The following is a 26,592-nucleotide window of genomic DNA, read 5'->3' on the forward strand; positions in this document are numbered from 1 at the left end:
ATATCAAGGTTAAAACAACGCCCAAAAACAAACAATCAATTGGGAAGGAGGAAATAATTACAGTTAAAAATCAATCCTAACAATACGATAATTTAATAATACACCACTAATTTGACAGAATTCCCAGCTGGTAAACAGGAAAGTTGTTGCAGGGGTGCCAATTGAATATACCTGCTCTAGAAAATACCAGAAGTGGACACTCAATAAGTTTTCGTTAGTCTGCTAATTTTCTTTGCCATCCCGCTATCAATAAATTTTTATGTTCATGGGTCTGCTAACTTAATACAAAGGTCTTTCAAAGTACCTGCAGATTAACAAGGAATCCGTCTAGGTTAGAGGTTCCCAACAAGAGAGGAATAATTAATCTTCAGTAGGGGGGGGGGATATCTGTCTTGTTCTTGACCTGATACTCTCTTGAGAAGGCAAGCATCCACTCCACTCTGAGTGAAGAAAAACTAAATGTTGTTCGAAAATGAAACCTATTAAATGGCCGGCAACCCCCACCAAGTAGATTTTTCTTTCAGTCTTCATTATATTTTGTATGTAAAGTCCTTGAGACTTCTTCCTTACTGGACCTCGTGGAAGTGGCACTAACAAAAAATTTGAAAATAGGCTCAAATATCAAATCTTCAAAAATCAGTGAATCTCTAGGTGAGACAGAAGTAATGATGGGAATAAAGATCTCACAATTTTTGTATTTCGCTAATAACTAATCTGTTAATTTGTCAATCTGGTAATTGTTTCGGAGTTACAACAATTAGTAGAAGTGATTAGCAAATGTCTACCTCTGCAAAATAAAATTATCTTTACATTTATATTTTTAAATTTATTTTTATTATCTTTATAATTATCTTGAAAGTCAGATTATTGAATTTTAAATGAATGCGGATTTTCAAATAATGCTATATATGATATAATGTTTTATAGTAATAAAACCAAAGAATATAAGTATCAGAATTTCATTTTTCTGTTCTAAACTCGCAAACAGACGAAGGATCAGTCTGAAATTTGGTAAATGAATACTTGACTGCGCTCCAGGTAACCTGGTCAATAAACTCTGAAATAGTCATATGAATATGCTTTTGACCTTTTTATATTTTCTTTACTAATGATACATTCATTTATAAAATTAAAATGAAAGAATTGGTAATTATACCTCAAATGCAATCCCCTTTCTACGTCTGAGTAACTCAACTAAAGCTATTATCTATTAGGTTATATATTCATATGAAAAAAAGCTTGAAAACCTTAAAAAACTTTTTTTTGTTCATTATTTAATTTAAGGCCTTTTAGGTTGTCAGAGTGGGTAACAAAGTTGAATTAATTATAAGTTCGGGTATCTCTTCTAGTAAAGTATCAAATCAATATGTATTGATTTTTTTACATTATATTTGTTTAAAAGAACACTAAAATAGGTTTTTGGACAGTAATATCGTCATTCGCAACATAGGAAATAGGGAACTTGTTGCATTGATTACCATTTTAACTTGTGACACACCTTTAAGCTTTACTAAATTGAATGAACAGTGTTTTTAAAGTATATATTTAGAAAGTAGCACTTTTCATTCTGTATTTATTACTTCCAGAATAGTTGAGCAAGCGGTGAGTTTCGACCTGGAAACCCAAGACAGGTTTGACAAAATTATAATTTTAAGTAATTTGGTTGAATTTCGGCCTATACCGGTCTTGTAAAAGTATAAGATTTTTTTTTCCACAGTCAGAATTTCCAGATTGGTTTAGAAAATATCGTTTAAGACAGAGCCGAAGAGAAAAATTGAGTCTTGGACCGAGTCTCAACACTAGTTAGCCACTTCATAAATTAATAAAGCATTACTACTTATCAAGATACTTACAAGCAGGCTTACAACAACTTAAATATCTAAAATATTGTATAATATGTTATTCATATTATGGGCTTATGATTTATGAATAAGTATATTTGTGGTAAAAATTCTAGAATAGAATTGCTTTAAGCAAATACATTTTTTGTGGTAAGATTCATTATTTAATCACGAGTCTATATCCTCCATGAATAAATATGTACCTTTAACTATTTATATTCTGGGATTTAGTAGTATGATGAGTAATCTCAAAACAATCGTTTCTTCTAAGAAAAAGGGGGTGGAACGCTAATCATAATAGAACTACATCATTTTTGATTTTACGTTTAATTTCTTTAAGAAGGATTTTTGTTAAAAATACTAAACCTCTTTACTGTATAGATAAATAACACTATAAAATGTTTTTTTTTTGCTAAATAATATTATAAATAAGCTTTTATTTAGACAACCCCATAATACGGCCATTCAAACGCTTAGAAATTAGTTCGACGAAGTATTATTAATATGGTTTCATAGAAATAAAATTTTCGGATCTTTAAATGATTTTTTCTTACGAAACCCCAATGAAACTAAAAACGCTAAGTTTTAAAAATTTACTTCAAAAATAAATAAATTTTTTCTAGTAAACTTATATGATATTTCTATATTCTAAATGTTGTAATAAGAAAATTACAAGCTACAAAACACAATTGTTCAATTTACACAATTTTCATATCTTCTTTTTACGTTTTCTCAAATTCAAAAGTAGATATTAAAAACTTGTAAGAGTATTATTTAATTTTTTAAGTTATATTAGTGTTTTAAAATTAGTTGACTTGTTTGTAAAAATTGATTCTGGATATTAATAAAGTCAATAATTTTTTTTTTATTAAAATACCGGATGTAGAAAAAGCTGTGGCATCAACTGGAGAAAAAAATATCTCCAATTTGGTTTATTGTTGGACACCGGTTACCCGAGGCCGACTGCTTAATGGTGTTGAAGGAAAAGGTGGTCCTATAGATCACCAAAATCAGGAGGAAGTCCAACAAGGGCATATACGTATTTCAGCATAACTGTATATTTGGCCCATACTTCTAATATTGTACAAGACTGGATGGGTAGCAACATGAATAAAATTTACTAATTGCAATTTAGATTTTGAGTTTCTATTCGTGCGATTTTTTGAAAATTAATTAATTACTTCAATTTTAATACACAAAAACGATTTTTCCAATTCATATTCATAATTTTAAATCGGCAAAATTATTTGAAAACGAATTACTCCACGAATAATGATACTAAAGAGCTAATTCTGGTGCATCAGATTTGGTGTAATGGAAAATTTTTAAATTGGTAGTTTCTCAATTAAAACTGGATTTATTTCCAAAAAAAAGCCCAACATTTTTCAGAGCTTTGCAAAATCGCCAATAAGTCATTACCATTTTTACAATGGTATGGGTGTGTTGGAATTTGATAACTCATTCGATATATTGTAAGTTCAAGTATACTGTACGATTTGTGACAACCATTCATTATTTGCATTAGCTTATAATAATCCAAGTTAATTAAAATAGGTGTGTCAAGAAATTTTTATTTGTCTCTTTGTGTGCTTTTGGCACAAAAAGTTTGGGAACCACTTTCTTAGAGGATTTGTATTTAGGGAGGTTTCGTGAAATATCATCCAATTAATCCTGATAATTAGCTCGAGCTTGAACAAAGGTTTCTCAAGTTTTTGAAATTATGCTTGCGTGAGATTTTGAGATCTTATGTCAATTTACTAAATATGAAAATCGTATTTCAATTGAAAATTAGTTTACAAAAAATAAAGATTTATCTTCCAACGCCATTTCCACACAGGAAGGAACTCGTGGTGTCTCTGAGGGAACCAATATTTGAGTCTTCTTAGAGTGAACCAGCTACATGAGAGGCAGACTCGTTAACTGGAAAAGCAGAGATTAACCAATAGAGTATGGGAAAAAGATTCCAGCTTATCTTGGGACATAACTTCAACAGTTTATTCTTGCAATCTTTAAAATTATTCTTTAAATCTCAAATTTTTTGATGTTATCTCATAAGAGGTAGAAACAAAAAAAATTTAATAGAAACGTATATAAATTAGCAAAAATAACGCTGATTTTATACCTCATCTAAAGTAATGAGCGCTTTCTACTTATGTAGCGCATAAATTAACTGAAGATACACCTATCGAACCATATGAATAATAATCTCAGTAGCAGGAAGATACCATGGTTTCCATCAGGATTTAGCAAATGCGTGGGGAAATTGGGATTTTGTTGTGAACTCATTGAAGTTTTATTCAGCAATCTCTGCCAGACATATCAAAACTTTCAATTTTATCATCAGACTGCACAAAAAACATTACCAAAATTAAAGTATGTGGATAAAATTATTTTTGTAAAATCATCATTATTTTTAATGACCCTTTTTATGAGCCCTTACAACCCCCCCCTCACAAAAGTTTTCTTTCTCCCTATCCTGTTGATTGAATTTGATTTAAAATTATTTTGAACTACAATGTTGAATGATAAAAACGCAATTCTACTTTATGAATTTATATTTATACACCCAATAGCTAAAAAAAAAAAGAATAGGAAAAAATAATCAAATGTAAAATACAGTGAGGAACATAAAAATATTTGAAGCACCCCTCTATGTTGTTGACATACTTATTTATTACTACTACAATTTGAATGTTTTGATCGACTACAACGGCTTCAACTTCTTCTTCACATCAACACTCTTTGTTTTTTTAACCCACCTTAAGTGTGATTCAATGATCAAGTCCTGAGTATTTTTATAACTAACACAACAATTATCATCTCTTGAAATTATTTAAAATCCCTGTAAAAATAGGTAATAGCCTTTGTATTCATGATTGTAAACCATAGTAAATTAAATCTGTTGAAAGTTCCTTAAAATAAATGTTTATCCAAATATCTATTAAAAGCTTTATTTTTATAACCATAGATAGAAAAAACGACCTTTAAAACTAATTACAACTTTCTATTCTCAATTAGTTCAATTTTTGACTGAGAAATAAGAAAAGTAATTAAAAGAATTTATTTTTTGGTGCAAAAAAGGGGACTTAAAATGGATGGTACAATGTAACTAGGCAACAAACATATACAGGGTATTTTTTTTATCTAGGATAATTGTTGTGGATGGGCATTTTGTGGAAAAAAATATTACTTTATTCTTCTAACATTGAACAAAATTACTATCCACAGTCAATGATATTTTTTTGATCGAGGTTTCTTGAATTGTTGAAAACAACATAGATACATTTTTTTTTGTCTTTTTTTGTTTCATTATTATTTTAACTGTCTTGTTGCCTCTTTTCTTAGAGTACAATATACAAAAAGTAATTTAAAGATCTGTTAACATTGTGTGATGTTTACCTGTATCCTGGATCGCAGATATTAATGGAAGCATTCAATGGTTCATGACTCACAAAATGCCGATATAGGAAATTTACCACCTTTTCCTCATCTTTGGATGATTCTGCTAATTTAAACGACACCCGGGTTTTCCAATCAAGCTCTTTCATTTCTTCGGCAGCTTCCTAGAATGAAATTTAAAAATAGATAAATTAATATATATGTATATATAGGTATGTTTCTAATATCATAGTTGTTAAATTAGATGACTTTTTTTCTATAAACCTAATTATAAACAAAAATGTTTGTTTAAATATGTAATATCTTAAGAATGAATAAATTTAATTATAAAAAATTATTAAATTGATGTTAATTTAAGTATAGGTATAAAATATATACTTTTTTGATAATATGTATTTGGATTGCTAGTCCACTTAATGAAAGCTTTATAATAATATGTTGTAATTTATAATGGAATATTGGAAAGCAATACTCTAGTGAAAGCGTAGTTACACTTAGTACACACATAGGAATGTATGTTATAGATGAATTCAAATCATTTATACAAAAACTAATATCTCTGTTGTTAAAAATAGGTCATTTAGTGCTTGAAAATACAAAAAAAAGACCTCATAATTGATTCACAAGACGTAAAAAAAGGTGTAAAATTTGTTTCCATAACGTAGTCTTTCTCAAACGTTAATTTTTTTTAAATCTTTCTTAAACGACTCTTCTGGTTAAATGTTTTGTATTGTTAAAATTTAATATCTGTTCAAAAAGCTTTTGCTGCAGTGTGCTGCATCCAACACGCTAGAAACTCCGATTTGGGGACTGGGGGTCTTTAGAATATGAGATGATGCATTTAACAACATCTTAAAGTCCACGGTAAATGATGACCCAACGTTCAGAATGGGGAGACTAACCAAAGACCTCAGCGTTTACTTCAAGACCGTCAAGGTGGACATCTATGAAGATTTGGGCTTCAATACCTATGTCCGAAAACCAATGCACCTCCTCAGTAAGAAGGTTTTAAGTGAAGAGACTCGAGAGGTGCAAGAAAATCCGCCCGCTCCCCAGAAATCTACCCCTTCAACTATTTCTAGTGGGGTGCCATCGAGAAGAATACCAATTCGACCATTCACTCCAATGTGGACTCCTGCAAAGCTGCCATCGACAAGGAGTGGATAGTCTGCCCTCAATAGATTATCAAGGAGGAGTGCGCCAGCCTTAGTGCCATAATCAAGACCGTCATTGAGACCCTTGGATGGCATATTGAATGATATAGCCTTTGTACCACAGCTCTCAGTTTCGAAAAAAAAGTATATTAAAAAATCCTAAAAAATAAAAAGTTACGCGGACTTCATTCAACTTTTTCTTGACCGCTCATTTTGCCTCCCTATTCTGTACAACTTCAAACAATTGCTAGATATTATATCATTGTTTCTGTTATCAAAAGAAGAAACCCCAAAAATTTTATTCAAAAGTACAACTATCAAATTTCTGAGAAGTCTTAATACTTAAATATTACAGTTTTTAATATACTTAAACAATGTCTCCTTTTTTTCATCTCTATTCGTTATATATGTTATTTATAGAGTAGTAGAAAATATGATCTGCCGGTATGCTAAAAAAGAAACTGAAAATCAACATGGTGATCCTGACAATTTGAAGAATGTTTTGGATGATGATTTCATAATATAGCTGCGAGCAGCTATATTATGAAGGAAATAAACACAAATTTCACTTCGTATCTAGAGAGGACATGGGTAGGATTTACCTTGTTGTTGATATGTCGATAATTCCAACAAAGACTTACACTTATAACTAGTATTGTGCCAGTCCTTATTTTGTCGGTCCAGTCCTGTCCATTATTAGGACTGGCCCTATCAGTCCTTGAGACTGCTCGGTCTTTCGGACTATAAGTACTAGAACGGATTAAAAGAGGAGAAATAAAGTTCATTGACGTCATCAGTTATCAAACTTGATAACTTTTAGGACTGACACAACACTAACTTATTACTCCCCAACAGCTCCTAAGTGTTACTCTCTGTCTTTTACGTACTAGTGATCACTTTATAAATTCATGCTATATCTTAAAGAATATAAAAATAAGGATAATAGCCTTGGAAAATAAAAACACTTCTCTGATTGAAACTGAAAAAAATTGTCATACTAATGGGATATTTTTTACAACTCTAGTCATTTGCACTAAGAACACAAAGTAGTTAAATACAGAACCAATAGATTTCCCTCCCATAATAACCGCTTTAGCTGTCAACTACACCTTATTTTGTCCATTTTTTGTACTTATGGAAGTGCATAAAAATATACCTTAAGTATAAAAAAATTGAGAAACACTGACTAAAATTACTTTTTATACCATATTTAGACCTTATAAATTTACTAATTGAAATTAGGGCTATGGTATTTTAGATACCTTTGAAAATATTGATATCGTGGCAACCCTATTTTATTCATTCTAAAGTATCTTAAAATTTGCTAAAACAAATAAATTTACCAATGGATTAAAAAAAATATTGACAATTCATTGATTATTTAGTCTCATTTATTTAATACTTAAACTTGAATCAATTTTATTATTTTATTCTACCCTTGAAAGGAATTTTAAAAGCAACGTCGACTTAATAAAAAAAGAAATTTTCGATTATGCATACATTTTTTTTCTTCACCCATTCATAAAATAAATATCTACATATATTTTTTATAGAATTATTCATTTTAAAATGTTTATCTTTGCATTGAAGAAAAATATTCGTATATTAAAAGCAGAGCTGATTAAAAAAATATTTTTTTTAAATTCAATAAATATACTTATGCACATAATCCCTGATTTCGAAAATGGAATAAAAATCCGATTTTTATTTTTGAATGACTTGTAAAAACTGTTACTAAAAAAATTAGAGAATAATTGTTCTTCTACAATTTACACTTGGAAACCTATGAAAAATAATCCCACAAATTTTATTTGAGACTTTTGATTCTTCGGTTAGAAATTCTGATTTTTATTTAGATCCATGTTCTTTTAGATGTTTTTTTTTTTTTAAGACATAAATAAATTTCCTCCATTGAACAATTCTAAAATTAGAAATGTAATTTTTGAATACACAAGGGATGTTTTCATTTTTTTTTCAATGACACAGTAATGGAATGTGATAACTCATAAGTAACTAAATCTTATTTATTCTGCTGAATGATCCATTGATTACACAAGAGAACACTCATATTGTACAAATGAATTCAAGCCAAAAAGTGAATTTATTTTTAGGCACAAAATCCAAAACTAATTTTAGTTTTTCTCTCAGTCATCTAAATTCTGAAATATCTGGGACTATAGTAATTCGAGACTATGATTGTTCAGAATAATTTTGACCCTCAATACAATTCTCAAATTAAAAATAAGATAAATTGAAAATATGTAAAAGTATTTTTTATGATTGAAAAATGTTTTTATTAATTCTGTAACTTGGTCCGAACTCAATATATTTCCCTTTTTAGGCTGAAAAATGATGAAAAACGACACTCTTCTTTCGAACCTTGTAACTTCTTCATAACACAGAGTGATGAGGAATATCATAGCTTATATTATAAAAAAACATTCAGTTTATAATTTTAAAAAAGATGAATTAAAAAAAATATGCATTTCCAAGGATTTTAGTTGCATTTTTTATGTGATTGCATTCGCATTCGCATCTCATCGTGAATGGATCGTTTTATTGTTTCGATCCTGGTATCTCATTCCCAAGAAAAGAGTCCACTCTACTCCCTTATGAGGTCTGATAGTTTTTCTCGGATGAATTCTCCTACTGTCATCCCACGTGGAATTCGAAATCCTTCGATTGCCTCGATCTTCCTTTTTACGCGGCATAATGTCATGAAATTGGGATTGAAATCGGAAAAAATATTATCGTAATGTTGACAATTTGTACACCCCCACACAAATGGGATCACTACAAAATGGAACACAAATCCTTGGAGATGCATATTTTTTAAATGGATCTTTTTTTAAATGATACATTGAATATTTTTCTATAATATAAGCTATGATACTTCTCATCACTGTTTGTTATAAATAAGTTATAAGTATTTGGTCAAGGGATTCAACTTGGTCTCTTGTACGTCCAGGTAAGCATCGGTGTTAACCCTGAGGCCTTGGGGGAACACATGAGAGGCAGAGCGAGGCCTTCAGATTTAACCACCCCAAATACCATTATATGAACTGGAAACTTCGTCTATATGACGATGTTCACATCTAGGTGCCGAAGGCCAACCATACGTTCTGCTTGTTACTCTTGATGCGGTGGAGGAGCTTTTGAGGAGGGGTTTAATCACTTTTCCTTGCGCTTTTTTCCAAAATCTTTCTAATCTTGTATTCGTAGAATGAAAGGTTTTCGTAAATACAGAGCCGGATTAACGACTCTGATCGGCCAATTTCTCGAGCAATTGCCCTGATGGACTTCCTGGGGTCCTCATTGACGATTTGTTGGACTCTAATATAAGTTAAGATACCCAAAAATATGACTATAGGTGCCAAACAATAAGTATTTTGCTATCTTTTTATAAAAAAAAAAAACAATAAAACATCTCTAATATTTTGTATATAAATATACTTGAACATTTTTTTAACAATTGGATAAGGCAACAGAAGTAAGGAAGGCACACTCATCTCTTGGAAAATGTTCTGTTTATCGATGGGGACTGTATTAGAGAGAATTTTTAATTTTGTAAACCGCTGCCAAACAAAACAACATGAGAATAAATCTATCGTGCACCAACTTGAATATCTTCAATAGGGAGGATTGAGTTAGAAGAACTGTATTAGTAAATGTATCCTTTTATTTTGATTTAGCTGTATCTTGCAATTGATTGTAGTTCTCCTGGTCTTGATGTTAGGTTAGTGTGTTGCTTAGGCGGTTCTACAAATTTGTGAAGCACTTTTGAATTCTGTGTTTTTAAAGATTAAAGGCTTTAATATTAGACATTATTTGCAATTTGTATTATACTCTGTTCATTACTGTCTTATTTAATTAAGAAGGACATTTGCATTTAGGCTTATTAGGTGTTATTTTTAATCGTACTATACACCAATTTGAAGGTGTACTGACTGAAAAAAAAGAGAAGCACTGTTTAGAGCCTTCATTTAATTTAAAAAAACTTCATTTGGCCGCAATATTACCTGTCAAATATAGTCTATTGCTAAGCACTTCGGTAGGATTAATCAGAATAATTTGTTTTTATAAGTTGACCACCCAGACGACTACATTTTATTAAAGATAAATTCTTCTTCCCTTTTTTTGTTGACGGACCATATGTATTTTACTAATATATAATATATATTTTTTTTCCTTAGCAGTTGTATTTATTATTTAATTCCTGAGTCGTGAACTTCCTTTCCCAAATAGATTCAATCATATTCGAAACCTGATTGAATATTCCTATGAGATCATAAAAGATGGAGCGTAACTCTGAGGATTTGTTGCGAAAATTGGGGATCTATATCGGAGTAATTCTTGCCAAGGTCCTTTTTTATTTCCTTCTCCCTCTCCTCACAAGTCACAGCTAATTGTAACTGATCTCTTCCAAAACATTCCTCAAATTGTCAGGGTTATCATGTTAATTTTTGGTGTCTTTTTTTTAATATGCCTATTATACACAGGATTTTCATCACTATTAATACATATCCTTACAAGGCAGAAAACATTATTAAATTTTATCAAATTAATTAATTTCTCTGAGAGTCTAATTTTATTAAATACGTGCATATATTTAAAATGAATCAGACAATCCAATTATGCTGAACAAATAGAATCTTATTTGTTCGTAAAAAAACTTTTATACCTTATCTACTCAATCTATTTAAAATTCCGTACATACATTCTAAAAAAATAAGAAGTTTGGTCGGATCATATCGCTTGGGAGAAAATGATCTTTGTATGTTTTGTGAATAGAAAGTAAACTAAATGATGAGAAAAATAGTTTATACGATTTATACGTTGTACCAGACCCAAAAATTGTACTGTGTATGTTCCATATCCAAACTAATATTGATACTATTTTTATCTTAAAAAAGTATATTAGAAATAGTCATGTTAATAGACTTATAATTGTCCGTCAAAAATAATATTAATTTTAGTATTTTTTCTATAGGATATCCAATCTAAAAACAAAACAAAACAAAACAGTATTTAAAGGTTAAAAAGTCCCTTAGTTTTTCATTTATTTCTATTTAAAACGTAAATAATGAGGATGTACCGATATTGAATTTCAGGCAATTCCGATACCATCTTTATGGACAATTACGATTCGTCATTATGTATAAAATAAATTGATACACAAATAACAAAATAGTTTACTTTTTTTAATGTTTAACTTTTTATTAATTGCAGCTAGGGGAAAAATAAATAAATATATCAATCAAAATTAGTTGTTAATAAATTAAAATTTAAAAAGTTAATTTCTCTCTGTGCTCAGGAGTCAATATATTTCTGTTTGGTTCATATATATTGTCTACGCTACTAAAAAGTCTTTCACTTTCAATGGATCAAATTGAGCATGATAAATATTTACAATCAAGCGTAGATAAATAGTGAAGTTCTAAAATATGAGCTTTCCACCGTGACAAGGGATTTGAGTTTTTACTCTCCTTTTTATATTTTAGATAAATTGGTAATTCTTTAATTTAAAGATGAATGTAATTTTTCTTTTCGTTTATTTTGATTGCTGATAATGACTGCCATGCCCTGATCAAAGCTATATTACGTCAAATAACTCTCAGTCAAACTAACATAACATGTTCTTGCATTAGATTGAGAAACATCAATTTCCAATTCAATTTCTAGATATTATATTATTTTCAAGCATTCACTTTCAAATATTTTCCTTTTTCTGTTCATATATTAGGTCACTTCGAATTTGTTTAATAGATTTTTTTGAGAGAATTCTAATAACGAATTTTGAAAGCTTGGGTTCAAAAACGTTGATATGTTTATACTTTTGTCCTCAACATATTTTTAAAGTCTTGACTTGATAAATATATTTATTTTTATAATAATAGTGCCAACCCTCCGAACTTTGGATCCTGTGATATTTTATCCATGAAATGATTTAAGAGCTTAACAGGTGGAATGATCTCAGAGGTATTTGGTGAATTTTTGCTGAAAATGTGACAATTAACCAGTTATAAATACAGTTTCATAACGAATAATAACTAAGTATAAGGAGATTGCTGTAATATAACACGTATTTTCGACAATTGACCTTCCAATGCGTGGATCATCTTTGGCATAAAAAACAACCGGAACAGAATCTAAGAAACCAAAATACTGCATGATTGGCTGTTAATATATGAGGACCACTTTTGTGTTGATGGGTAACATGTATATTATATCTCCTAAAATGAGAAATTAAAAAAATAGAAGCATTATTCATCTCTAAATATAACTTTTAGCATTACAATTTTTAAAACGAGTGGGTGAACATTAAAGCCATATTTGAAATCAACTACTTTTTACACCATTTTACTCCGACTTTACGAAGAAGTTCTATTTGTTGGTAACTTTACTGATTTCGCTTCGGTCGGACAAATTATTTTCATTTCTAAGCAAGATAAGGATCCAAGATTTTTAAAAAAATTACGCCCGTTGACTATGGAAAACTGCATATACAAAAAAAAATCCTACATTTTAGGCAACCATTTAAGTCAAGTTTTGAAGCAGATATTACATCCGACCCAATATGGTTTTAGAAAATAAATAAATAATGAAGAGTATACCTTTTACGTCGCAGAACTTTATAAAATCATCTGACAATGGTTCTTTAATGACTGTTGATTTTTCTAAAGCTTTTGATACTATCTCTTACAAATTCATAATGGAAACGTTATTTAAAAAAAGATTTGGGGATTTTATCGTCAGGATGGCTGGAGCTCTACTAGCCAAATCACAAACCATAGTTCGGTATGAAAACAAATCCGCTATATTTGATAACAGAATAGGAGTGCGACAAGGGGACCCTTCCTCTGTTCTACTTTTTAATATGTGCATCGACCCTTTAATCCAGAAAATTCACATGGATGGTGACATAATTGGTTTTTCTACCCTTTCGTCTCACCCAAAATGTCTTTGTTAACTAGATGATCCATGATTTTTTCAGAGGATCCACTATAAACAATAAAATCTTTTAATATAACTTTACGTCCACTAGATTTTTCCCACATAGTTTCTTAGCCGATATCATGGAATCATTGAAAAAGCATGTCCAACCTTTAACACGATAGAAGCCATGAAGTTATTAGGGTCTTTGACTGGAACGGAGTGCTTTGAAAAAAATTTAGAAGAATTCACCAGACAGATTGGGGAGGCTTGTGGTTTTTTTTCAGCCTTCAATCTTAACACCTGGTACAAAGTTCGGGCTTGGAACACGTACATAATTTCAAAAATGATTCACCTTTTACGAGTAACTCCCTATGATGAAGAAATTGCCACTCAGATTATCATGATGGAGATGACGTTTTTAAAATTAAATAAGAAAAAAATATATTGGTGAAGAGAATTCATAATCCCCTAAAATATGGTGGCCTTTCCGTGATATCTTTACATATTTTAAGGAAATCGCTTAACTCCTACTGGATAGGGCAACTTTGGACAGAGGAACATTTCTGCAGTACTCATCTCTCAATATTTTTAGATAAGAAGTATAAGAGTGAGCCTTACAAAGGTCTTAGAAGTATTCTGAAAAAATTGACAAGATATCTGGAAAGTATGAAAATACTTTCCAAGGGATCGTCGATATCTATACTCTTTTGAGAAGTCCCTTAGTTGAGAAATTCGTACTAGAGGTTCTCTCAGTGATATGAAAATTAGGACAATTGGAGTCGCTTATACAGGCAAAACAGCAAATTCAGGGGAGCTGATAAATAAAATAGCCTTATTAAAATACAAGTTAGCTTTTTGGAGTTATGTACCAGTTCCAAGACCTGCATTGCCGATACGTCTTCGATTGTTTTTTCTTAGTAAGTTGGATCTTACAAAATCCAGTCAAACTCCGTCATGGGAGCTTTTTAAAAAATACTTGGAGTGAATGGCAATCAATTACCCTGTAAAGAAAATCATAAGGGTTATAAAAAATTACTTACTATCATCATCACAAAATGGCTTAAGTATAGAATATTATCAGGTACCCTAGAAGTAAGATCAGAATTTTTTTTTAAGGAGATAAAATAATATGTGGCTTTTTTTGGACCAAGGGCAAGACGAGCAATCATTTCCTAGTTGAATGAGAGACGTTCCTTCCAGTTTATAACGCCACCTGTAAACTTATAGAGGAACATTTTGATTTTTTTTAAGATTAAAAGGGATTATTTTTTAGCCTTTTACTCCGGAAAAAAGGAAAAGATTATTAATGGAACTACTACAAAGGCTCAACATATTTTGTATGCGAAAAGTGCTTCCTCGGACTTTGAAATCTCCGATATTTTAACCGGTGTGAAACTTCACCTTACTGTCTTAGAAACGATAGTCCTTTTATAAACAAACTCTACAATTCAGTGTTTCCTTTTCAAGTTTTTGCGTGTTATATTAATTTTTTTTAAATTCTATGTCTATAATAAAATTTTAGATTCTTTTTGTTTTATTAGACGTGTGTATGTTTATGTATATGTATTATTGATTTCAATAATTTTCGTTTTTTATAGTCCTACTATTAAATTGAATAATAGATAAGCCTTGTTTGCCAGGAGAAAAAAAAATGTTATCAGCAGATTAAAAAAAATATGAAAGTAACAGTGAATGAATGTTACTTTAGAAAATTTTGGAAAACTCTTTTGATATTTTGATAATATGTAACTCAAGTTCGCTCCAAGTTTTGAGATCCTTTTCATTATGTATTTCCTTGATAATAATCTTAAAGAACCTTTATAGTTTGTGAATGACTCATTTGATGGATGTATATAATAGATCATTTGATAGCTATTGAATTATGCAACAAAATACTTTATACAGCTTTTTTTATTCTGTTATAAAAAAAGTATTTTTCTACCTTAAATATATCAAATATCATAACCTCTGATTTTGATAAAACAGATATTCGAAAAAATTAAATCAATAACTCAATTTAGAAAAAAAGATTAGCGTGGTAGGTTTATGGAATTGGGAGATATGAAAAGTACATATTAGTAAATTATACATTTAATGTTTTTGAGAGGGATAATGCATATAAAGTTAGGCAAATCTTGTGATTTTGAAACATTTTACTTGTAATACCTACCTTTTCATTCCGATAAATGGTTATTGTAAGAGTTTATTTCTTACTCAAAATCAATGGTTTAACTAAACCATTAGTTGTATTAAAAATATAAATAATTAATAATCAACTAATTTATGTAGAATAATTTGAAGATGGAAGGTGTTTTATAAGCAATGTGAGTGGTTTCATTTGTTCACATATCATCCATTTCTATGGAATGACCCATGTCTTTATATACTCGTATTTAATGATATAGTGATCACTAATGTAGTATGTAGTTGCGATAATGAAGATGATTTTATATAGATGTCCTCTGAACAAATTCACTTTGTAGAACAATGAACAAAAAAAATATGTTTAACATATTATATAAACTTTGAAAATGTCTCAATAAAGAACAAGCATTTTGCATGGTTCAAATCAAATTTGAGCAATATGAGTGACCAAAACTTTCGAAGAACATTGTTTATTTGGAGATTTATGCAATTATTTGACAATTATCAACATAGTGAAGGATCATTTTTTATTTATAAAATTTATATATTTTCGTAACCTGATATTGACCCAAATGGCCGCTTTGCCTTTCGGAAAGACTTTATGTGAGCTCAAAATTATTGTAATGATTAAAGATACCATATTCATACAATTTATTTCATTCTAATTTTGAAATAATATGATTATGTCCAATCTATGCTCTGGATATCAAAACTTTATTTTCTCCGATATTTTGAGCTACAAGATGGCACAACTTGTTATTCTTATTTGTATAAGGGTATATATTTTCTTTTTATTAACAATAAGTAGATAAAGTAATGGACTATATATAATGGGTATTAATTTTTTATATAATAAGCCGATTATGGTCTATTTATCTTCAATACACAACCAAAATTAAACTATTTTCTTGTAATAGTCAATAAGCGATTTACAAATTTATTTATTTTGTCTTCTTAATATATTATATTTGGAAACAATGAAATTAAATATAAAGTAGTAATCCTGTAGTAAGTTACTTAACAAAATTTGGTTTGGTGAATTAATTAAAAAGATTACTAATTCTACACGTGGATTTAATGCACACTTTTCTCCAAAAACAAATTTAAAAAATCCCAAAAATTGGAAGGATAATGTTGACCATTCAATAAGACTTTTTTATCAGTATAAAAACTCTTGCGATTATTTTCACATTTTAAAGCAAAAGATGAAGTTATATCATTTACAAAACCATTTAAATAAACTTGAAATATTGGGTTTAATAGAAAGGCTGATCAAGTAGCTTACATACTGAAGAAAGCCTTAAGAAAGCTGTACCAAAAATACAAATTAGATAAATTACACTTTAGGGATACTTGAGAGGGATATGTGATTGTGTTATTTTTTCTGCCATCAATTTTTTTAATATTGTCTAATAGTTGATTTATTAATGTTCAATTAGTTCTTATAATACTGTGAGCAGTTTCTTATTACGAATATAAAGTACTGACTTACTAACAACTGATTTTGGCCATTGTTTTCCTTACTTCAATTTATAGAGGAAAGATGATATCTTATATTTTCAATTTTAAATATGCTATAATTATGTTACAAAATTCCAATTTACGGAGAGAAAAAAATATGCAAGAGGGGTGTGCGGAAGTCTAGAAGTGTTTTGGGGATCCCTATACAAATGCTGGATTTTCATACCTTAAATGGGGAATATCAATTTGACGTCATTTATATTTCATTTAAATAAATTCTTAATCTTTTACGCAATTTAATTTTTTTTTTCAATTCGTTGCTTTGTTTAATCGCGCCATTTGCTGGAAAATAAATAATTTCAAGATAGCCTTCAAAATTACAGATAAGGTGTATCAAATAAACTATTAAATACAAGGTATAAGTGACCTTGATAAATTTATTTATTAGTATTTATTTTAATGTTTACAACTAATCTGCTTATGCAAAATACATTAAGACCTTCAATCTTTATTAATGCGCAATATGAAAGTACTTTGTCTTAATTTTCAACCTCTTTTTTGTAATACAATATTTATTGTTTAGAGTGCGTGAGAAGATATTCATATACTCAAATGTCATATTATGCAATTCAATTGCAGGTATTTAAATTATCATCATTTGCACAATAGTGTATTCTGTAATTCATGAAAATTTTATTCAATACTCTAGATGTTTAAGAAAGTTGTGTTTGTTTTATTGAAATATCATATTTTATTAGATCACAAATTTTGGTGAAGGTTTCTTATAACATGAACACTACGAAAAAAAGACAGGAAATTTCGATGATAAATTGGTCATAACATGCTTAATATTGAAGCTAGAGACATGGTTTTGTTATCAAAATGTTTTTTTACTTGTGCAAATAAAATAAAACAAGTTTAAAAGGAAAACATTGAAATAATTTTTTTTGTAACATATCTTATGAGTTAATACAAAAACAATCTTGTACAAAAATCAAGAAAAAGAGAAATGCACTATTTATTTTTTTACGTCATACATTAATTCACCCAAATAATTCATAATCATATTTCTTTTAATTATAGAAACTGGTATTCAAATTTCTGGGATATGTAGATTAATGTTGAAATAAATATATAACATAAGTTTAATTTTTTTTTTGTACACACCTAAAACTTTTTTACGATCTATTTTACCTGCTAGCAGGTAATTTTAAAAACAATTTAAAAGAAAAAAAATAAAACCACAACACAATACAGTATCAAGCTACACACAAATAAAGGCCTAATTAAACATAAACATTAAATAGTCATTGAACTAATCGTTGTTTATGTTGGTCTTCGTTGGTGTAGAAATTTCTTTCAAATGTTCAATAAAATTATATGGTATTGGAGTTGGAGTACTTCTAAGTTTGTACAAAAGGATAAAAACTTTCGTAAAAAAACATTTATTTCATCTTGATGGAGACCCATGTAAATAAAAGAAAAGTGTGTTTGTTAAAAAATAACTACATACGTATGGAAAATCATGAGAGATATCTTGTTTCTTATATTTCTTGTGCAATCACATTCTGACAAAAAATGAACTGGTGTCTCTAAACAGGCGTTGCAGTAAAAATATAGTCTTTCTTCTAGGCTCTTTCCATAAATACTTCCTGTCGTAAGCGTATTAGTGACAACTCTATACTTAAACCAATAAACATAATAATTAAAGTTTCTATTCGATAGACTTTCAAGAATTTTGTGAGTTGATGCTTCCTTCTTCACGGAGTCTCTCTTACGATTAATCTGTTGATTGTATTGAGTTTTGATCAGTTCTTAAACTTGTAAGAAGCGAACTGAACGTTTTTAAATCACTTTTATATAGTTGAGAAAGATGTCTCTGGGACCTACTTCACGCTAATTAAACTCAATATTTTTTATAATTCCTAGCCTTTCTATTTTTTGACATTTAGTTAGATTAATCCCACTATTGAAGATCTCATCAAGGTACTCTAGCTTCCCTTTGATGGAAGTTCAAGACAAGTAAATAAACCTTCAATTTTTCTGCACAGGTTCTTGCCAATTCATAACTGGGTGGACTTTCGAAGATATGTCTTCGCTTATGGTAGCAATGCCAGCCCAGAACGGATTTATCGTCTTTAGTGTTTCAATAATTTTATGAGGACCTTTTCCTCTCATTAAATCAATTTCCTTTCCGATTTTTTCCACCAAGTTATATTCTATAATCATGTTCCAATAGGTGTTCCTTTCCAAAAGTCTCATCTACCACAAAAAACAACAACAATGATTTCCAGACCATTGATTAGAATCATTCTCAATCTTCCTTGGATAAGTATTTATCTTTCAGGATATTCTTCTATCTTTCCCTTCCGTTCTCAAAAATTTGAAATATATTTCTTCTATATGTGGATTAATTTTGAAATAAAAATAAAACACAAATCTAAAGTATTATTATTGATATTCTATTTATTGAAAATAGTGTCTTAAACTGATTTTTTATAAGAAGGTAATTCTCCTTTAGAAATTTAAAAAGAACAGTTTTATCGGCATCTAACTAACGAAAAAAGTGTTATTCTCCTTTTCCCTCTCTGCCACAGATATCAGCCATAACATGACTAAATTAAGCTTGAAAAATACAGTAAGGGTTTTATACTTTATTTAAATTTTTTGAATATATCCAGGTTTTCGAATCTTTACGGATCATAAAAAAGATCTGCGGGATTTTTAAGATCAAAAAAAGCTTATGGAATTGCTTAATGCAAAATTCTATTTATATCAAACGTAGCATCCGTATAATTTTGGTTTCGGATCTGGATCCAAAAGTTCGGGTACCGAAAATTTACTCAACTATCACGTCTAAAGACCCAAACCGTCCTGAATCTGAGAATATGTGTATCTGTTCTATGTTTACGTTAAGATATTTTTTCTTTTGGACGAAAGTTTGAGGGATATTGAATTACAAAAAAGTTATGGTCACAAAGTTTATTCTAAAGTGAGATATGTTCTTATTTTTTTGTTAATTAGAAAGCCATCTATGTACATAGAGAACTATCAGGGGAATATCAAATCGTATAAGAGTGTATCAAGTAAAAAAAAGATGGAAAAAAAAAACCCAGTTATATTTTTCCTTCTATTGAACAAAAATTTTGTAGCATGTCATTACATTTTCTACTTGTACACAAAACTAACACACCAAAAAAGTTTTTACAATGAATTAGCAAGATGTTGAAACCCTCACATCAATACAAAAGAAAGCAAGGGAGAAAACTACTTATAAACGATACAAATATGTTCCCGTTCATACATAAGGCAAGATATAACGATTTTTTTGGAAAATTGATTGTAGATTATATCAGTATTCGTCGACAAAATATTCTCAATTTATCTAAATAAGTTGTTCTTACTTTAATCGGCATGTTAAATAAAAAGAAACTGAAAATCAACATGGTAACCCTGACAATTTGATGAATTTTTTGGAGGGGTACTAGGAAAACTGCCCTGGGGAAAATTGCCTGTTGAAGGTTGCCATGGAGGAAAATTGGCAGTTAGGAAAATTGCCAATTAGGAAAATTGCCCGTATTTAATTCTAACTTCATGATGAATGATGATGAACACATTATAAATTCGCTTATATCATTTATGACAACTATCTAAACCTATTTGTTTGTTCCATTCCCCAAGGGACTACCTTCAAGTGTGAGTAATATTATTCCAATACAATTTCCTTGCAAGTCAATCCAATCTTCTAAAAAATGGATCGAGAGTATTGGTAAGGAGGAGAGGGATCTTGGGGCCACTTAAAATATGGTTCAATACCCTCCGCCCTTGGATTGGCCTGGGGGTAAGAGGGGATTGCTAAAAACTTTTGCAAGAATAAAAAAGAGTACATAATTAAGTCTTCATCGCAAACATTTGGCTGCTACCATGAATTACAACCTGGGACTATAGGCGCCGGAGTACTTCTTGATGAAGGCCTCAGACATCACAGCCCACTGTTGCTCAACGGAGGCTTTGATGTCATCCAAATTTCGGGGTAGCACAGGTTCTGTGATGATGGGTTTGATCAGTGTTACAGGAACAAGATTAGGGAACAAGAAAATGGCTGGACAAGCACAACAGATTTATTAAATAAATATCTCTCTTTTTCTATTACTGGTGACGTCATTGGGATGAGCTTTAGTTATAATTACTATACTATATAATTTCAAAAAGTAAAAATTTAAATATATTCATATCTATATTTCTTAAGCGATATTTTACTCGATAGAATGCCAAAGCTAAGTTTTTAAATTTAATAAATTATCAAACATTAAGGATCAAAATGATAAATACAAATTCTGGCTTCATCAGAGTTGAATTATCTTTTCTTCGACAAGCCAAAATTTAAGCCTTCCTCTGACAAGGTCTTTCGGGAATAGGTGGTATGAAACGCCTCTTGTGTTTTTACAAATAGCCATTGTAAAGACTCTTATAGTTTAATTTACCTAATTAAATAAAATATATGAAAAATCAAAAGTATTATAACATATTGTTTATTAACTTTTGTTGCGTCTATGTCTTAATAATTGATAATAAATAGAGAGAGAGAGATTTATTTAATAAATCTGCTGTACTTGCCAAACTATTTTCTGGTTGTCTAACCTTGTTTTATTAACATTGGGTTTGATGTTCTCTAATTAACTGACGGTACATTTTATTTTACAAAATATAATCTATATTTATCCGGAAGTTATATATTAATAATAAACAACAACCTCTCTTCCTTCAAGCTTAAATAAATAAATAATTTAAATTAAAGTTACATTCTAAACGATACTCTTTTATTTGGGTTGTTATTGAGATTTATTTTTTTATTATGTATATTTGGAGTCGGGTTTTTGGTCTTTTCACTTTGGCTGGTGACTCTTAAGAACCGTTTATTCCTCTATTATACCTTTCCGTCTTCCATATTAATAATATATATTATGTATTCTGTACATCGATGGATAGTTTATTAAATTCAAATTTTCGAATAGAGTTATAGATCGATATAATTTTCTTTTAGACCCTACCCACTCTTGCATAATGGACTCTCTTATATCATCTTGTGCATTCGATGTTTTTTTGCAGTGCAAAGTTTACCATTCTTATGAGAAAATTGGAATCCACACTGTCTGCTCAATCTTTCTTATCTCTCAGGACTTTGACTTCTTCTTCGATATATGTTGACTTCTTTTGACTTTGTATTTGCGTTGACGCCTTTTGAATATTTTGATTATTCTGCCGATTCTACTATTCTACATAAAGTAAGAATATCTTTCAAATTCAGCTGTGGAATTTTCTCCATCAACTTTTTACCTACTTCATCGTCGTTGATGACACAAATGATTAAAACAGCTAACCAATCCTCGAAAATTCCTCGCAATTTTGCTAAAATTTTCAAGGAACAGTAAAATTCATTAAATGATTCCGTACACCCTTGTTCTCTTCTAAATAAGTTTTATCGAGTCACTGTAATTTTTCTTTTTTCCTTTAGGTATTCAGTAATGTCTTCTATTTAAAGTCATATTTGTGTTGGCAGGAATTTCTACGATATGTGAAACTTTTGTGAGGAATTCAGTTAAGAAACATATCCAAACTATTCATCTTAGCTATTGATGAGTTTTTCCCATTAATTTCTATTAATATTTATTATAGGGATAATTATGTCAATTTCGGCTTCAATCTATGGGATAAATAATCCATGAACGATAAAATCTCCTCTGTATTCGATTGAACTTTTCAACAGCTTCCCTTGTTGTCTCTATCCTCCTTTTAATCTTGAAGTTACTTGGAGTCTTCACTACTAATATATCCTTCACATATTTTATTTGTGCATCAAATAATCTTAATTGTGCTTCTTTAGATCTCTGTACTTCTAATAAGTTGGTCTCCTTCGTCGTCATCCTTGAATGTTCTTTCAAATGGAAGCTATTCTTGTATCTCAGGTTCCAAAATGCTTGAATATGCAATTTAAGGGATAATTGCTGCGCCATGTAATGATGTCCTTGAATTAACTGACGATTAATTTGATCTTACATAATTTTACAGATTATAATATAGATTAATATATAGTGATTTATATGGAAGTTATATATTTACTAATAATATAAAAACAGGCTCTCTCCTTGACTTCACCCTAAATGACATAATCGATGGGGAACAGTCTGGGGAGGAGAATAAAACTGTTAATTCATAATGTTTTCATCAAGTCAACAATTTCGGGGCTGACTAGACCTAGTTGGCCTTGGCTGCTGTTGAAATGAGTTGCTGATGTCCTCGTACATAAGATTTCTTCTTCAAATCCTTCACATATCTCCTCACAGTCCAATCATTGACATTAAGAGCCTTGGTTTGTTACCTCATCAACTTAACCGGGCTTCAGGTGATTGTCATGTCCACTTCTTCCATGATTCCGATGTTACGGAGTCAATTTCTGTAAAGGGACCTATATATGTTCTCACCTGAACCCACCATGCTTTTGTTCTTGTAAACAAGACTCCAGGAGCACCCTATGCCCTTCATGATCATTATTTGAGCATGGAGCAAATCAGTTACCCTGTACTTTTTCGCCTCCATGTTGACAACTGTAAATTTTTGAAAGTTATTTTTTATTTTTTATTAACTGGAATATTACTTACTTTCAATAACACAACCTTATACTTTAAACTATTCACACTATAGTAATCCAGATTGATTTAAAATAAAGTCCACGATTTTACCTCGCACACAGTACATTGTTCAATGTAAATACATACAATATTTTTCTTCACATTCCATAACCTTAAGCTTTGCCCGCAAGTTGGGATTTTACTATAGACAACAGATTGTATGTACTATGTATTTCCCTTTTACACAGTTTTAAGATATGTTTCTGTGTAACTTTTGAATACTCCAATTCAATGTTTTTATGTTTAAGTATAGTCCATGTTGTGAAGTTTTTTTTTCACTCCAATTTTTATTCGAATCTGAAGTCGCAGTTTAATGTAATATGAAATATAATTCTGTAATAATAGCTTAGACAATTTAAAGCTTAGATAATAAGATTTGAATAGATATTTGTTTGTAAATTGTTTTATTCAGTCTTGAAAGATTATTTCAACATATTGAATAAGATTAGTTATGTATTTATATTAACAAAATGTCAAGATAAATATCATAATTATTCGTAATAATTATAGAATGAATGTAGATTTGTCCTAATATTGCATCTGCAGCATCCAAATTTTGCATTTTCCTTACACATTGTACATTGGCAACGTGTTAACTTAGGGGAAGACATAGTAAGGAGAAAGCAATTGTCGCCTCTAAAGCTTTTACCAGCTGTTTCTCTTAAAAATATATGGAGAATAGGTCAATATGTCAGTGAAATAATAAACAAAACAAGTATACATTTGTTCTAACTTTTATTAGTCACCAGACTTGAACAGCGAAAGCACTACTGACCAGTTAAATATAGACTATCACCCTTCCTTCAAAGAATTCTTCCCCATAAACAACTGTTATTTCATTCAAGAGATCATATCTCGATATGCTCATTACCTTTGTTATATTTGGAAAGACTCTGAGGAGATGTCAGGTTCAATACTTGGTTTCAACTCTATTCTACTCTCTTGCCTTATCTATGAAACTGTGTCTAAAATTTCGTTAATAGTAATATATATCTTAAGAAAACAATATATTCTTATAAATCACTATGCTTATCCTACTGGTGAGAAGTTAATTTTTTAACCACCTAATTACAAAAATGAATAATAATGTTAAAAAGGGTAGGAAATGATTAAAAATTGATTTTGAGAAATATCAAGGATCACAAAAACATTTGTAATTGAAATATAATTATGTAGACCGTATACTTTACGAGAAATTCGCCTTTTTCTGGAAGCTATTAATTTGAATTGAACAATACACTCGATTCGAGCAATATTCTTGAGATGTGCAACACCCCTGCAAATAATTTATACTTATTGTTTATTTAATATTAAGTATAGTACTCAGGACGGCAGATAAACAGAAAATAATTAATAAATTAAAAATGTTGGATGTAGATTGAAAAATCCATACTTATACATATGTAGTGGTAAATTAATAAACCTACTTCCTATCATTGATTAATCAAAATTTTACCTTCTAAATTTGAATTGGAGTCTGAAGCTTTTAACTCTCAATTATATTACTTGGGTCTTCACAAACCCTAAGTTTTTTAAAGTGTTTTTTTTGTATTACATAAACGTTCTTTTCCTCCTCTTTTAAGGGAAATTACTGATTTATCTTCATTATTCCATATCGATTTTCCTGTCTAAGAGTTGGTGTAAATTATTCTTAGTTTTGATTTTAATCAATTTTAGATTATCATAGATGCAATAGAGTATATGATAAGTTTATAAACAAAAGATTTAAATAACCCCCAAAAAAACTCAAATACATTCGGAATTTACATTTAATATACCTACAAATAATTTATGTGTATATTAAATTTTGTTATTTTATTATAGAAGTTAATCTATTTAATTCATAAGAAAGATATAAAAATATTATATTATTATGTTTATATTTGCTCTCTATTAGAATGTGATGTAAAGATTTTTACCAAAAAATATATAACTTACGACGGTCAAAAATACTCTGAACGCGTATAGCTTGTAAGGAGAAATTTAAATAAAATTGTTCATGATATCACTTTTTGTTTTGAAGTTTGAAAAATCCAAGGAATGTATAAACGTTGAGATTTGAAGATAAAGTAAGGGGGAAGTTAATTTCGAGTAAGATTAGATTCTTGAGTATTTTGACTTTTTAGTCAGAGTCAAGTCTGTAGACGCACTTTATTAAAAACCAAATTGAGTTAGAGTCTCCATATATGATAATAAATTTATGGAATACACCGGATTGTCAGTGCTTTTGACTATATTTCACAAAAAAAAAACCCTTTTCACAAATTCAGAGAGTGCAGATCATATAAGGAGCATTTGATATATTGAAACATGATAATAATTGCCATCGAAAGTGTGTCAACTTACTCTTAAGAAACAAAATTTGAGTCAGTTTTGGTTGTTACCTGTAGTTCAATACATTACAGTTATTCAATGATAGTAATATTACGTAAATTATTCTGTTGAAAATGAAGAAAATTCATCCACGAAACGACAATTATCATTCATTCAATGTCTCCCGTTAATTTTTCCCTTGCATTTTAATGTTTAATTAAAACGCAAGTAATTTTACATTTGCTAAATATATTTAAGATGTATACAACCCATTTTCTTTTTGATTGGATAACTATTTTTCGTAAAAATAATTGAGTTGTTCAATATAACTCATAAAAAATATTATGCCACCAAGTTTTCATTAAAAAATATCATTACAAATATCAAAAATGATTTATCTACAACTTGTATAATTATCAAATATATTTACAAATAAATCGCAAATAAGTAAATAATCTTACCTTCGCCATTTCTATCAAAACTTGTGTGATTCCTGGAATAAAAACAACTATTAATTCATATATCGAATATCAAGGATTGAAAAGTGAGACTTAATAGGATTTTTTAATGTATTTCATATCAAGTTACATAATCATTATAGCTAAAAATATAATAGTTAAAATAATCCGTGAAAATACCTTTATATCGACTAAA

At 29.6% G+C, this 26,592-nt stretch overlaps 1 protein-coding gene across 1 annotated transcript in view; it reads right to left on the bottom strand.

Annotated features, from left to right (window-relative positions):
* LOC121120385 (arylalkylamine N-acetyltransferase-like 2) overlaps positions 1–26,592 on the bottom strand; it is a 37,523-nt gene that overhangs the window by 8,501 nt on the left and 2,430 nt on the right. Inside the window, exons 3-4 of the mRNA XM_040715252.2 lie at positions 26,400–26,431; positions 5,241–5,404 (exon numbers count right to left, since the gene is read on the bottom strand). Coding sequence (XP_040571186.1) covers positions 5,241–5,404; positions 26,400–26,408 — 173 coding nt within the window. The 5' untranslated portion in view covers positions 26,409–26,431. The remainder of the gene's footprint in view (positions 1–5,240; positions 5,405–26,399; positions 26,432–26,592) is intronic.

This window comes from Lepeophtheirus salmonis, chromosome 6 (genome assembly GCF_016086655.4).
Source record: "Lepeophtheirus salmonis chromosome 6, UVic_Lsal_1.4, whole genome shotgun sequence".
NCBI lineage: Eukaryota > Metazoa > Arthropoda > Copepoda > Siphonostomatoida > Caligidae > Lepeophtheirus > Lepeophtheirus salmonis.